The 14,207-nt window shown below is 37.0% G+C and overlaps 2 protein-coding genes across 3 annotated transcripts in view; one reads left to right on the top strand and one right to left on the bottom strand.

Moving 5' to 3' along the window:
- LOC125829084 (uncharacterized) overlaps nt 1-14,207 on the top strand; it is a 1,125,066-nt gene that overhangs the window by 931,790 nt on the left and 179,069 nt on the right. The gene's annotated exons all lie outside the window — the stretch shown is intronic.
- On the bottom strand, nt 1,087-1,746 carry LOC125829082 (agamous-like MADS-box protein AGL36). Its single transcript, XM_049508357.1, is given in 1 exon segment — nt 1,087-1,746. A coding segment is annotated over 1 exon segment (660 nt).

Below are 14,207 nucleotides of genomic sequence, written 5' to 3' on the forward strand. Positions count from 1 at the left end.
GAGGTCAATCAGGTTGGTGTACATAATGTACACATTTGTGTAACGAGGAGAGTCATTTGTGCCAAATGTATAATGTCCTTGTGATGGAAGTCCTGCTTATTACAAATTCCCTCTCGTAGAAGGAACACCACTAGATCTACACCGTCTTTTTGTTTAAGTTACATCTCGAGGTGGAATAGAAAAGGTATTGACCAAAAAATACTTTGCTTAGTGACATCTTTCATTTTAAAATATATTTTAATTAATTTTGGAGAGCGAATCTTCGGTATTAAACTACAATAAAATGCCTTTATCTAACTAGAGAATCAAAGAAACAACAATAAAATGTAAGTATGTCCACACATAAAACTAATTTTTTTTTCTTGTGATTACATTGGATGTCATATCCTTAAGATCATAAATCATGTTAAAATACAATAATGGGCTTTAAATCCTTTGGTCTTATCCCCGTCATATGCTAGTTCGAATGTTATGTGAAGCTTTTCCTACTCTTTCTCTAGTTTCATTTGGAAATTTCAAGTTCAGAAGTAACTAACAATTGCTTGAAATTGTTCCCAGGGTTAGAACAACCACCAAATTTCCACTGTGTGTCCACTAACAATTGCGATGACAGAGAAAGAGAGAGAGTGAGAATCGACTAAATGTTGAGACTAGAATATTTATTTCGGAAAGTTGATAAAGATTAAGACTTGAGAGAGAGAGAGAGAGAGATGACTAAAAATTGGTGAATATTGAGACTAGAATATTTATTTTGGAAAATTCATAAAGATTGAGGTTGCTACATAAAGGGTGAAATTCCTAAATCTTAATATGCACATGAAATACCTTTTGTATCAAACACCATAAGCTACTAAACTGAAGAGAAATAAATAAATAAAACTAAATATAAAGATTCAACTTTGTCCAAAAGTTTGACACAAATAACTTGTTGATTGAACAACATTAGTTTATTTTTCCAACATAACATTCATAAATAAATAAAAGTACGATAACACGAAATGTGATAAAAAAATGCAACAAACTAAGACACACTATGAAAAAAGCAACATGAAAAAACAATAATAGAACAACATAATTATTATATTCTCAATCGAGATCCTTGGAATGTCCATTATCTCCAACATTGGTGTCATTGGCTTTTGTTGGTGCAGACTCTATAATGCTTCCATCCCCTAATGTAGCCATAGTCTCAATAAACCACGAGTCATTGAATAAATCTCCCATTGGACTTGCTGATAGGGTGACATTTTCGTTGTTGGATGGAGGATTTAGAGGTTGTTTCAGTTGTTTCTTTCATTAATTTATTTTAGCCGTTTTAGCAGAACACACCTTTAACAAACCTTTCATCTGTCTTGCATCAAGTTCATTAATACTCTTTCCCTCCACTAGTTGGTTGAAGAGGAGTTCCATTTCCTTCTCCTCATTCATTTTCTCTAATTTGCTAATTTGTTTTTCTTTCTTTTCCGCTTTGCATTGAAGATAGGTTTCATGTTTGACAAAATTTTTAATCCTTTCATTTGCTTCACAACTTAAATACCTTGTTAAGACACCTTGAGCCAGACTTGCAGATTTCCAAGTAATGGGTTGGATACTCCCTGGCCTTAAAATAATTATGGTGACTTCTATATCACACATAATAGAAAGTTCTTCTGCTTTCTTAAACAAACTTATTACTCTTCTATCTAAGATGGAGTTCCTTATGTTTTCACTATAGTTCCTAGTATCCCTAAGCCTTTTTGTAGCCATATTTGATACTCAAACATAAATAAACACTTTCTTTTGGAGTAGAATATATAACTTGAAGAGGCATCTTTCTTTTATAAATGTGAAACAAGAATTGTTACTGTAGTCAAATTAAGAAATATCATAAATTGGAGTCAAAATTTTAAATAAACTGATTAGTGTAATCTGATTTTAAGAAAATTATTTTACTTTTTTTCTTAAAAAGTTTAAAATTGCTAAAATTTTGACAAGTCATATTCCATAATTATTTTTGGAGACCGAAAGTGCAATATTTACATTCTGACATGGGCATATTTGGTAGAAAAGTATAATGGAAAATATATTTTACAAAAGATGTTAGTATATCTTTCAAATGTTATAATTCACTTCCCAGGTTGTTAGAGTTCATTTCCAAGGCTCACAAGATGTTAGTTTTCTAAGGATATACTATCATCTTTTGTAAAACATATTTTCCATAAAACTTTTCTACCAAATATGCCCATGTGACAAGTTAAATATTGTGTTTCCAATCTCCAAAAATAATCATGGAATATGATCTGTCAAAATTTTAGCAATTTTCAACTTTTTTTTAAAAAAAGTAAAACATTCCTTCAAAAAGGAATACACTAATCAACTTATTTAAAATTTGGACCCCAACTTATGATATTTCTTAATTTGACTACATTAAAAATTCTAGTTTGGCATCTATAAATGTCACGATCCGAGACTACACCCTAGTTGTAACACGGTTCTTAGAATCACAAGTGACTTCAAGCTAACTCTTGATACTTGCACATTCAAGAGCAACTAAATATGAACATGCAAAAAAAATGAAAACGACTGAGCGAAAGCATTATTCTGAAATACTGGTTCGATATTTTTTTGGACAGCAGCTTTCAATTGTAAATTACCAACATAAAAGTGGAGTAGCTATTTTGTATAACAGAAAAGAAACTCATATTTTCAAAAATAGTATATTATCACAAAAGGAACTACAGGTATCATTGACGTACTTGTTTACCACATCAGCTCATTCAACAAATAAGTATAACTAAAAGAATATTAAGTCTTATGGAAGTGCTCTCCTGATGCACCAAGTGGATACCGATGAACATTGATAGTCTATACCCGACAATTTCAGCCCATATTTATAAAGCATGTGTAATCAAAGGTGAAAACCGCAAAAAAGCTCTAGGGTTGGGGGCTTTAAGCTCAAAGCACAAATAAAGTGTGGGCTTTAATGAAAAAATCGCAAAGGGAGAAAAGAATACAAATATATATGTTTAGTCCAAGACTAATAATTATAAACATGAATGACAAATATATGACAAAAGAAATTGAAATTTTTATGATTAAGTGAAACATCAATTATTTAGTTTCACTGCTGCATAAGAGGCTCATTGGCAAGGAAACGTTGGCCTTAGAACCTTGATGACAACACTGAAGCGCACATAAAGCGAGGCAAAGTGCTCAACACGTTTTGAGCCTCGCTTCAGGGCTTAAGCGCACCTTAGATTACACTATATAAAGCTAGTCCATTTAATCTACATTTTAATGAGTTGGATTATGGACAAAATATGGGTATCCATATGTACCCAATAGCTGAGCCATTCATCACACCCTGATGATTATTGATGATTTCATCCGTTAAAATGGGATGGAGGGAATATTATTCAAAACAGGAGGAAATACCTAACTATTGCTAATTGCTTAAAACTGAACAATGAGCTTGATTTTTCGGGTTGTAATACTTCCTCCGTCACTATTCAGATTTCAATTGTCAAACTTCTTAATCTATTTTATTGTAAATTAGGTTATAGAATTCTTAAATTTTTTAAAATAAAAGTCATAAAGTACATAAAAAGTACTATAAATCACAATAATCATTAGTTAAAAGCATTTAAAATGCATAAAAAATATAATTAGAGAAAAGCTCGTTTGACTCTAAAATTCAAACACCAATACATAAATAGAGACAAATTGAGGCTTGTAGTAAGAGTTTAAGTTGGGGATACCTAGTATATAGTGTAATTTCAATTTGTCATAATATCTAATCAACTTCATATAAAAAGTTCATACTGTATAGATCGAGTTAACCTATTACATACGGTAAAAAATATTTATATTATGTAGATTGTTTTTATTTAAATGATCTGCGCTACTATAATATGAGTTGATAAATTAGTAACTATAACGGGGTTATTTGGGATGACCCCGCCTAGATTAGGTTTTGTGGAAAAAATTAAGTTAACAATCGATACTTATAATCTCAACAAAATGATATTCATGAATTTTTACTTGCATTATGCATGACCTATGTAGCTGTGATATTCAGAGACAAAAGCTACAGAACTGTTTACTTATAGTAATAGTTTTCTTCTAAACACAGAAAGGAGTTAGAAAAAGTTGTTTTGAGAGGAACGCACTCTGAGCACTCAAAAGAGAATAAAGTTGAGATTATTTCACTCGATCCATATTTTAGCCAATCCAATTGTTATCCATATTTATATGGGTGGATTGAAATTCAAACCGATCCAATTCGTTCATTTAGTACCACTAACTGATACTTAATATCTCGAATTATTCATGAACACAACTAAAGTTCTAATAAATTTACCTGGTTTAAAAATACATCAAGCCTTCTAGCCAGCCGTGTGATGCTAAAGCGAAAGCAATATGCAGATTAACGACTATTAGAGGAAGATGAAATCTCCAGTTGTTTCTTTCGTTAGCTTTTTCATTGGGGAAGTGAAAGAACTTAGGTCAACTTCGGAGGACTCAAGTAAACCATTTTGTTTCTATAAAAGGTATTTCAGGTAATTGGCACCCTCAGTCATTTTAAACAAAAAAGGAACTCGAATGCAAAAAATGATGCCTTTGAAGATTGAACAACTTAACACCTGTCAGGCTGTCACGTACTAAGACTGAAGGTTGCTTCCATGTATATGATAAAGTAGCATGATTACCATTTCCCTCTGACTGGTTTTCCTCGCCAACAGTATGAGACAACCTATTAGCTATTTGGGAGGGATGGATAATGACAATCATAGGAAAAAAGTATTTCCCTTATAGCAATTGAACATTCACGTAAGTCTTCTAAGTAAAACATGATCTTGAGCCTTGAGCAAAAAGATAAACAAAGCAAGAATACCACAAGGAGTAACAACATAACCACATTCAACAACATCCCATGTTTACTCGAGATGCCCACTGGATATAATGGGTATGGTAACTATTCTGATGGCAACACTAGTCCCAGAAGTAATTGCAAGTAATATGGAGTTGAAAGGCAATGGTTGGGACGATCAGCTTTTGTGGATCTATGGGTAATCTTTTTGGTGTAAATGGTTGCCCCCCCCCCCCTCCAAAATCTTCTAAAGGGGTGGTTTACAACCTATTAGGAGAGGCCAACAATAAAGAAAGAGGGAGACCTTGAAAGGCAATGGTGCAGCAATATGATGTCTTATTTATATTTAGTCTTCATTGAATGGAAGAGAATGCCAAACAGGCTTTACTCTCTCACCACCTAGAGAGTTTGACTTGCAGAATGATGTTAACACTTAACAACATTCAACAAGACAAATCTATGATACTCATGCTGGGAAGGAACATGAGTCATTGTGGGGAATAAACATGAAATACAATCAATTTACTCACCATTGACCAACAGTAAATAACATCCATTAAGAATGGTCGAACTGATGCCACCACATATTTATCAACAACTATTTCCAGCTTGCACTCATGTTGTATTTGAAAAGTTGTTGGTGTTATCCATGCTTCTGAAATGTAAATAAAGAAGGCCATATTCGTCTTTCAACTCACCTCTGCTATTCTTCTTGCACTATCTTGTAACAGTTGCAATCGTTTTTCAAGTTCATCTCTTAATTGTATTGTTTTCACTGAACTATCACTTGGGATAAAGCAGCTTGCCAGAGCCGTAACTTGATGATGATTAAGATCATTGACTGTACCTGGTCACAAAATATATTCACGATATCAGATATAACTACCCACTTTTTTTGCACCACCAAGGGAATTCCACAAGATTTTCCAAAGCCTGGTCAATGTTCCACTGGAAATTAAACAACATTGAAAGAGTCTGATTGCCCAAGGAGAAGCTATAACAACAAGTCTATTCAAAAATTGAGTTAGAAAAAGTATGTAGGGATGACGATGATCTATACTATAAGGCTATAAAGAAATAAAAGAGAAGAATAAAACACATTTTTTGTTTGGCGTCAACAGGTCTGTAAGTTTAAGTTCCAGAGCAACCAACCATAATTGTATACATATCTTCAATATGATCCAAGAGACTTGAGTAAAATTATTCATTTTTATCTTCAGAGTTCTATCAAGTTTAAGACCATGCAATACACCAGAACTGTATATAAATCTCTAAAATGCAATAACACTCGATTTAATTTGATCTAGTTTCCATTTCAAGCTTCAAAGTTCAAAACAAAATAGCCTGTCTCTCATTTTTTAAATAAAAGCAATATGTTTCCACATAAACAAAGAAATTAGTGTTGCAGAAAGTTTTCAAACAACAATTACATTACCATTAAACATCAATTCAGTCACGAGAAGTTCTTCTCCAGTTTTTATCAAGCAGGTTGCCTGTCCATTCAACTGCACAATACCATCAGCGTCAATGTGACCCAGCTTTTTGAGGACTTGGGAGCGGTTCCTAAGTTCATCCCTAAATTTTTGAAGCTGAAAATTTGCCAAATTTAGTTATAAGTAAATAAAATAGCAAAAATCCAGCACAAAGTGTTATAATTGTTAAATATTCCAAGGATCATTACTTGGAAATTGAAGAAGTAGGAGAAGTCTCAAAACCAAATCTTAATAAGATGGATAAGCAAAACAGAAAAGCAATAATTATTAAATACACTAACCAAAGAAGAATGAATGTTAATGATTGTGTGCAATGATATATAATGATAGTATTTTAGATGAAAAGAACTTAAACCTAGCACATCTAAGAGATCAATGAAGAGAGAAAAACAAATAAAAGGAAAAGGAAAAAAACTGTGTCAACAAGCAAGCAACATAGGAGATCTACCTGTGAAAATACATATAGTAAAAAGATAAACTGAACAGACTAGCACTTTTGGAGAACCTAAACTTATGCGACAAGTAAAATGATATATAATACAAAATTTTGACCCATACAACAGAAGAACTGTTACTCAGCAACATATTATAGTCAAATTGTATATTTTTGCTTTGCTTATAATGTAGGATGGAACATGTAAGTGAGGCTGAAACATTTCTAAAAACATTAGAATCTTTACAAGATTAGATAGGGCACACTTTTGTTGTTTCTTCTTTTGCTACATTGTACAGTCCCAATAGCACATCCATTGTATGTGCCGTTCTAATTTATCAAATTATTTTACCTTCTAAAAAGATATTCCTATTAGCTACCCTAGTTTCCAGCTTTTGACCTACAGTTTTTGCATACACATCACTAGCAATGTTCCTGACACATACTCTAGTCAGATAAATATCCCCATAGGCAAGGAAAGAAAATATGGCCATTAAATATGGCAATATGCTGCCAACATTAGGCCTAAGGTTTTTGCTCTGCATGCTAACGGAAACAAGGTTTTGGCAATTAATTGACAACCATTGTTTATGATCAATGACCTGATACTTTTTAAAATGACAAATTCCAAATTCAGAAGGAAAAAAAAACAGTTAGTGAAAATAAACTTTACAGGGTTGAGCTTTGGGAGGCCTTTAGGGAACCCTTTTTCAAGCTCCTGTACTGCAAGAAAAATACTCTACCTTGCTTCTAAAGGCCGAAGATCAGAAGGAACAGATATTCTAAGCTTGCTGAGAGACGAAATTAAGGGTAACTGAACAGGAACCTACATATTTTAATGGTGTCCCAGAAACAGCCATATAGACTAAAAAATACAACTAATGCTCATAACCTAATTCACTTGTGTGCAATGAAATGAGTATTGGAAAATACAACACAGCAGTATAAGATACTCACCACATGCATTTCACACTTTTCCCCGGGAGGAGGAGGGCATGGTTTTGGTCGAGAACCATTTTCACTGGAACCCAGAGAGCAAAGAAGTAATGTATCCACAATATTACCAGTAGCACATGAAGCAGAGAGGGTAGTAGGCAAAGAACCCAATGCTGCTGGAGGCTTCTTCACCACATTGACTACAACACTCCAACCCTAATCTTTTCCACCTTCTCGTACCTTAACCTGCCATTAACAATGCATATGCTCAGTGTGTATGCAAAAAAATAAACATGAACCCTCTAATGGAGTTGTCGAAGAAAGGTATTAAGTGAGTGAATTTCCAGTCAACACAAGCAACAAAACGAAAAAATATACCATAGAAGTAATTTTAGCCTGGACAGTTACCAACTTACCATTCATGTGATACACCATCTGTACGATGTTGGGAATGAACGCAAACTAGCAGCAATGACATTTCCTTAGGAGATATGAACTGCTCTATCTATTTATGCACTTTTTTTTCTTGAGTGTATGACTCAGACATTATAAAATATACAGCATCTGGAAATTCAACTTTGATCCATCATTTAAAAGCTATAAACTTCTAACCTTACCTACACATAAGATGTTCTAAATTTCTACATTACCCTTCGAATGTCCCAAATCATGTTCTAACAGGTAAAAGGAGCTACAATTAAACCTATTTATCAAACAAAAGGTAAATGTGGGGGAAATAATCAAGAGAACACATGTACACTAACAAAGAGAGTGGAGGCACAACAATGTCAAAAAATATATTTCGAGAGACTAAACAAAGTTCAACCCATGAATGAATTACCTGAAAAAGCAAAGGAAAGTCAACCAATCATAGATTGAGTAAAAATGGGCTAAGTTACATGTCCTGGTTGAATCAGAACTGATAGAATAATAGAATAGATGCCTACAACCACTTACCAGCTTACCAGGAAGAAGAAAATATAGAACCCGTTTAGGCCTTGTTATTTCTGCCATCAATTTTTTCTCAAATTGGGCCGTCTCATGCCTTAGTTTATGATATCCTGCAGCCTCAGCCTACAAATTGAACAGATGCAATTTTAGGATCTACTTTATAAATAAATGTCCTTGAATAAAATGGAAAATAAACAATATACCTCTCCAGAGGGCTGGCACACTGGAAATTTTCATTTGATCCGCCAAACGCTCTTGGCGATCATCTCCAGACTTGCCTTTCTTCAATTTTTCAGTTTGTTTTGTTCCTTTTTGCATGTTAGTGTCCTTGCTTTGTTCCTTAATCCATATACCTGAAAATTAAGGATTTAACATCAGTTTATGGCACAAATTAAGCATTTGAGGACACTAAATCTATTAAAACAAAGCCCTAACTGAGTCCAAATTTAGGACTCATCAACACCCCCAACTTAAACCTTTGCTTGTCCTCAAGTAAAAATCAAGTCCAGTAGTTCAAAAAGGATGTCTCAAACAGTGCTGCCTAAGACTCAACTTACTCATGCAATGATCAATTGTGCACTCAAAGATTCAAATTGTGACTCACCATTATCAAAGATGCTCAAGTTCACAATACTTGCTTCAAATGCAAGTTCAAGCTCAACAAAGGTACTCAAATGCCCTCACAACAAGGATGATTCTATTCACACACAATTCTTCAACAAGTTGTAGTTCCGGAATCACATATGACTCTCACACTCACAAAGATGAACACATGCATGACTTCACCCATAGGTTTTCCCTTATTTTCCAACTCGTTTCAGCTCACTCAAAATCACAAAGGTCTTATCAAGGCTTGTAACGGGGCTAGTGTACATGTATGGTCATTTAGGATCACTGGTTGCTACCCTCATGAAGTGTGGCCTGAACATCACATTCCTCCTTTTCTTTAACATTACAAACATGCTTATAATCCACCCCATTATTCAATTTCTTATGAACTTCCGGATACCCCATTTCTTTTGCAATTTTCATTACTTATTTCACAACTTTTTCATTCTTTTTCTTTGCTTTTTTTCTCTTTTCTCTTTTCCTTTACGTGGAGGGGTTCTATCTTTTTTCGAAACTATTCTCAAAGGGGGATTTTCTCACACTTCTTGATTTTCCTTCTCTTTTCACCACACCCCAACTTAGGCTTTTGGCCTAAGTTGGCTATTCAAACAAACCACACTTCATGAGAGTTATGGGTGAATGGATAAGGAGAGGTCACAATTGTTCAAGTTTCTTCCAAGAAAAGGGTAAGAATCAAGGGGGTTAAAGCAAGGTTCACACATATCAAAAGATTGGCCACAAAAGAGGTATATTTTCAAATTGTTTCACTCTTCAAAATCATTGCCTAAGATCATTTCAAGTGCTTGCATCACTTAGTCAACCAGACCAACAGGGTAAATTCCAGGTGTCATCACACTATTGTTCAAAGTAAGCTCATCACACAAGACATTGACACCAATATCAAATAAGACTCCACACTTTCTAGCTAGTGTGCAATGTTCATCACAAGAGACTTCATTCGATAACCGACTAGTCGCAACGAGATGCAAAAGGTTCATACTTTGTCTATGCAACTTCATTTGGCCTCATCGTAGCCGCACATTCATTTTATTCAATTAACAACACTGTTCAAGTCATCGGTATTGATCAAAACCGATAGTCAAATTTACACAAGAACAGCCACATTCACAAATAATAGAGGTGACACAAAATTTTAAAAATAGGTCAAAACCATTTCCATTTAAAACATGGAGCCACAAGCTCAACCATCCACAAAATTAATATTAAAAACACATAGATAGATCAAAACACCCAATATTTACAATTACAACAGAATCACAAGAGATAGGTGTGGAAATACCTCATCCCACCCACAAAAAAAGTAGTTGTCCTTAAATGCAACTAAAATATAAACAATCACAAAAGCAACAAAGAGGGAGGTAAAAAATGATCTTGTCTACACAATCACTCCGTCTGTCGGGGTATCAGTGCCTGGGGTCACACTCTGGGACTGGGCATCAGTGCCCGAAGTAGCATCATTATTAGCTCCATTGGAGCTTTTCATAGAAGCGTCCCTCAGGGAGGCCTATCAGGCAATCTCAAACATGGCACCATCTAGATCTTCCTGATCATCATATATAACTACCTCTCGCTCTTCAAGCTGCTTCTCATTGGTCTCAACCTCATACTTGGCAACAATAACATCCTCCATAATATCATCTCCGGTGGTAACTGGAGGAACCTCAGCCTGGGCTGGAATCTCAGCACTTGGATTCTCGGGGACCTTAACTGACCCAAATAGGAAAGTGAAGTTTGTAGTCTTCAAATGGTCCACATCCTTCCTAAGCTCATAAACCTCGGCTTTCAAAGTTGTAACCTCAATAGTAACCCCCTGTCCTCTCTCACAAGTCACTACTTTCACAGTGAGAGCATCAATGGAACCCTGGAGAGGTGTCAACGCAACTGTGATGGCCCTCTTAATCATCCAGGGCATCTCAGCTTCGACCCAAGAAGCCCACACATCTGCAGAATGGGCTAGGTGCCCCATCTTGAGAAGCATGTCTAGAGTAATCGGAGGCCTGGAGGTACTGGTACCTGAAGCAGCTCTAGGAGGCTGGGAAGAAATAGAAGAACCTTGGGCCTGGTAAGGAGCGGAAGTAGATATACCAAAAGGCCCGGAGGCCAAAATAGGCAAAGATGCCTCTGCATGTATAGAATCAATGTCTACCTCCGGGTATGTATCCACCGGAGCTGCTCTCCTCCTATCTGCCTCATCCTGTGTGTACTCAGCCTCTATTTGCCAGATGTCGGTGGAAGATGTGGGAGTGACCTCGATATCCCTCTTCTCGTCACGAGAAACTCTAGCCCGATGACATAACTCCGTAATAAACGCTGGGAATGAAAGGGAGGTCTGGCGCTGTTTGGCCCTCAAGGCAATCTCCTGCTCTATAATCAGGCCCAAGTAGAGCTGCTTCTTGGAGATGATGGATTCGAGACAAACTACCTTTGGGTGGCGGAGGATAGACTCATTCTGCGATGGCATGATAGAACTGCTGATGAACCCGAACCAATACCAGACTGCATATTCAAGTCCTTCTTCTCAATAGGGTCTCCAACCTCAATCCACCTCGGGGTGGTTTCAGAAATGAGGGGGGCAAGCCAGCCCTTTAGGTCATCCAGAGTTTGTATTGTAGTCATGCTCTCGTAATCATGCTCAAACTCTATAGCTCTGTCAAGTGCAACATTGATATGATTGCTGTTGCATTTCACTGTCTTCCCCTGAACTACCACAAACTCTACTGGTATGAAGGCGCTTGTTTTCTTCTTCCCCTAGGATACTAGATCACCGTATGCTGTATAGAACTCTTTGACCTAGGTGGGAATGTATGGGCCATGGGGCCTGGTGAATATATCAAACCGGTGGTATCGGAGTGTGTCCCACACAAGAGGGTACCTGTCTATCACTATATCAGTGGATAAGTGTTTTCCTCTAGGATGGTTCTCAATCTCTCAGCCTTTAGCTGGTTGAGTAACTGGGGAGGAGGACCCTAAACTGGTGGTGCTTGAACCACCGTCTGTGCCGAAGCTGGCACTGTATCATCAACAAAAGGGGTAGACTCCGGGATCCTAGACGGATTCGGATGAGCCCTTGCACGAATCTCTGCTCACCGTGTCTGGAGTAATTGCTCATCCTCAGGCTTAGAGAATGAGGCCTGAGAATCCAAGGAATTCCCATCCCTACCAAAGTTTTGCTCCGGTCTCTCGAATGTGGGCGCTTTGCCCTTGCCCTTGCCTCCCTTCGGAGGTGCTTTCTTGCCTTTTTTAGAGCAAGCAACTACTCCCTCATTGATCAGAATGCCCCCTACTCATTTGTGGGGTAGCATTTTACTTCGTCCCAATTGGTCCTAGCCATATATGCAAAACACATCGAAAAGAGTTAGAAAAAGTTCAAGAAATGCTGTAGAATTCTAGTTGTAGAAAGACTCTCCGAACCAGTCGGTGAGTCACCGAGTCACTTTGTATTAGGCGTTAGGGGAGCGGAAAGGGTGATCAAAAGGACCTTTCGGTGAATCACCGAGTTAACTCGACGAGGTCAGGCTTCCTACCAAAAGTTACAGATTCTAACTAAGCCAAATCAGGAAATTAAAGGCGATCAAGGTGGACGTTGGTGAAACTCTAAACCGTTCGGCGAGGTCGACCCTGCTTGCCAAACTGCCCATCGTGCCAAATTTCAACCCCGTTTCCCAAAATAAACCCCGAAGCCCCTGAAACCAAAATCAAACACATACATTATGCAATTCATACAAGACCCATAAGATCCATGTCTCTTAGGGTACTCAGACTTCCTCCGATTTAACCAAAATTGGCCATTTGATGACTTATGTCCTTAACAATGACGTCAATCACTCCATCATTGGGCAAAGTACGTCACTTAGCACAATTGGGGGTTACTTAGACTTCACCCAACTAAACCCAACGTAAGATAACCACAACCCAACAATTAACAATCAATTTTTCCGCATAAAACTTGGGAAATCAATTTTGAAATATAAGATAGGCAATCCAACACATCAAATACGATTCAAACACAGGCCCAACAGAAATCATTACAAAATTACCAAAGGCATTCAAGTTCAACTTCTAAACTAGAGTTAGGGGTTCGGAAAATAAACCTTAATGCCGATTGAAGAATTTGATATGTTAGGAGACAATGTAATCTAAATCCGAGCATGACATCAAGAACAAAAAATGACCAAAAATATGAAGATATGGAAAATTCAGAGTGTAGGTGAGAGAGTATGGGGTTAAAAATAAGAGAATGCAAAAGATTTTGAAAATTTAAACCGTTTGGCCTTTTAAAACCTTTCAGTTCACGGCCCTTTCAGTGGTAGTAGTCAACCACGCCAAACCACTCAGCGATGTGCCTAGTGCTGACTTACATCGCTGAGTTTTACAGGACCTCCAGTCAATTTGGAAGTCCAAATGGCGGACAAAATCGGGCGCACCGACCTATTCAGCGAGTCACCGATTCATCCATTGGCCCACCGAGTTTTACAGACTCCACCTAATATTTTTCTAAGTCTAACGGCGGTCCTAGTCGGGCTCACCGACCTCTCTGGTGAGTAACCAACTAGACTCTTGGCTCGCCAACTAGACTTTTGGCTCGCCAACTAGACTCTTGGCTCGCCAACTAGACTCTTGGCTCGCCAACCTGTACATTCTCAAACACATTCCAATTTTCAACTTGCACAATCAACACCCGTTATTCAAAAGCAAACTTAAAACATTTAAAACTTGGGTTGTCTCCCAAGAAGCGCCTTAGTTAACGACGTGGCACGACGCAAGTACCCATTCAAGCTTTATTTTTGGGGTTTGCCATTGTATCACTAAGAAACCCCCCTTGTTGTCTTGGGTTAAGCTGAGACGAAATTTGACCTATTTGGGTCTCCAACTGCTTGATAGATACTGAGTTAGAAGTTACCGTTTGGTTGAGTAG

This window comes from Solanum verrucosum, unplaced genomic scaffold (genome assembly GCF_900185275.1).
Source record: "Solanum verrucosum unplaced genomic scaffold, falcon-dt-bn FXZP01000007.1, whole genome shotgun sequence".
Taxonomy (NCBI): Eukaryota; Viridiplantae; Streptophyta; class Magnoliopsida; order Solanales; family Solanaceae; genus Solanum; species Solanum verrucosum.